At 51.9% G+C, this 1,093-nt stretch overlaps 1 protein-coding gene across 1 annotated transcript in view; it reads left to right on the top strand.

Annotated features, from left to right (window-relative positions):
• The first annotated feature begins 607 nt into the window (after nucleotides 1–607).
• The window catches only part of CCDC9 (coiled-coil domain containing 9), a 20,778-nt gene continuing 20,292 nt past the window's right edge, over nucleotides 608–1,093 (top strand). The window contains exon 1 of the mRNA XM_042781236.1: nucleotides 608–694. Coding sequence (XP_042637170.1) covers nucleotides 608–694 — 87 coding nt within the window. The remainder of the gene's footprint in view (nucleotides 695–1,093) is intronic.

Below are 1,093 nucleotides of genomic sequence, written 5' to 3'. Positions count from 1 at the left end.
ATACAAGGTGTATGGAACCTTAATGAGCACACTGTTCTGTTTTGGCATCCTGCTAGTCTTAAAATGAACCATTCAGAGCAGAAAGGGGGACCTCGTGGCCATCAGGAGAGAACAGCGGGAAGTGGGGCACGTCCTTTGGACCCAGGATCCTTGTGATAGCAACCTCCTGGACCCAGGAGAGAGGGAGCTGTAACTCCAGACAGGGAGGAGCAGTGGTGGAGAAATGGTGGCAGCGGAGGCAGCAGAAATAGGGCATTGGCAGGACATGGTGTGGCAGGCTTCCCCGCCCCCAGAGCAAGTGGGCTGAGCACCTACGGGCAGGGGGCTTGCTGGCAGAGTGGGGTGTCTCCGGAAACTTATTAACAGTTGGCCAAGCAAGGCAGAGGCCGGGCTGAGGGGTCCAGGTCCAGAGAGAAGGCTGCCCGTAGGTATGGTTGAGAAGAAGCTACCCTGAATTGTAGCCCATTACTTCCATAATCAACCCCATAATTATGAGTACGGTCTGTGAGTGATGGGTGGTCAATGATCAAACTTAGCAGAGAAGCAGAGAGAGCTGTGGGAGGGACGGTTGGTGTCAGAACTGGTGAAAAGTTTGGAGAGAGGAGCCATGTCTGGTTTCAACTTCATAGGAATCAGCCTGGGGCCGGTGCTGCTGCTGTTACGAGTCTCTCCCCGCTTTGTGAAGTTGGAGGAGGTCAGAGCTCTGGGCCACCACGCCGTGTTTACGCAGATATTTGGGAACTTATAAAATAATTAAGTTGTATACATAGAGAGGAGTCCCTGAGTGGCAAAGATGACGAAACATTCAAATATTAGCTAAAAGGGTGGTGGTTTGAATTCACTCCAAGGCATCTTGGAAAATAGGCCAGGAGATCTGCAACTGAAAGGTCACAGCCTGGAAAGCTCTATGGAGCTCTATTGTGCACACATGGGGTCACCATGAATCAGAGCCAAGGCGATGGCAGCAAACAACATGTGTAGAGAAGCCCTCTGAAAGACTATTTGCTGGTCTTGCATTCCATTGAGTGGACTCTGACCCACAGCGCCTCTAGAGGACAGAGTGGAACTGCACCACAGGGTCTCCAAGGCTGTC

The sequence above is a fragment of the Orycteropus afer genome, unplaced genomic scaffold (assembly GCF_000298275.1).
Source record: "Orycteropus afer afer isolate SDZICR_OR568_19922 unplaced genomic scaffold, OryAfe1.0 scaffold00099, whole genome shotgun sequence".
NCBI lineage: Eukaryota > Metazoa > Chordata > Mammalia > Tubulidentata > Orycteropodidae > Orycteropus > Orycteropus afer.
The sequence above is the reverse complement of the archived record's forward strand: the minus strand, read 5'-3'. Positions and strand labels throughout refer to the sequence as shown.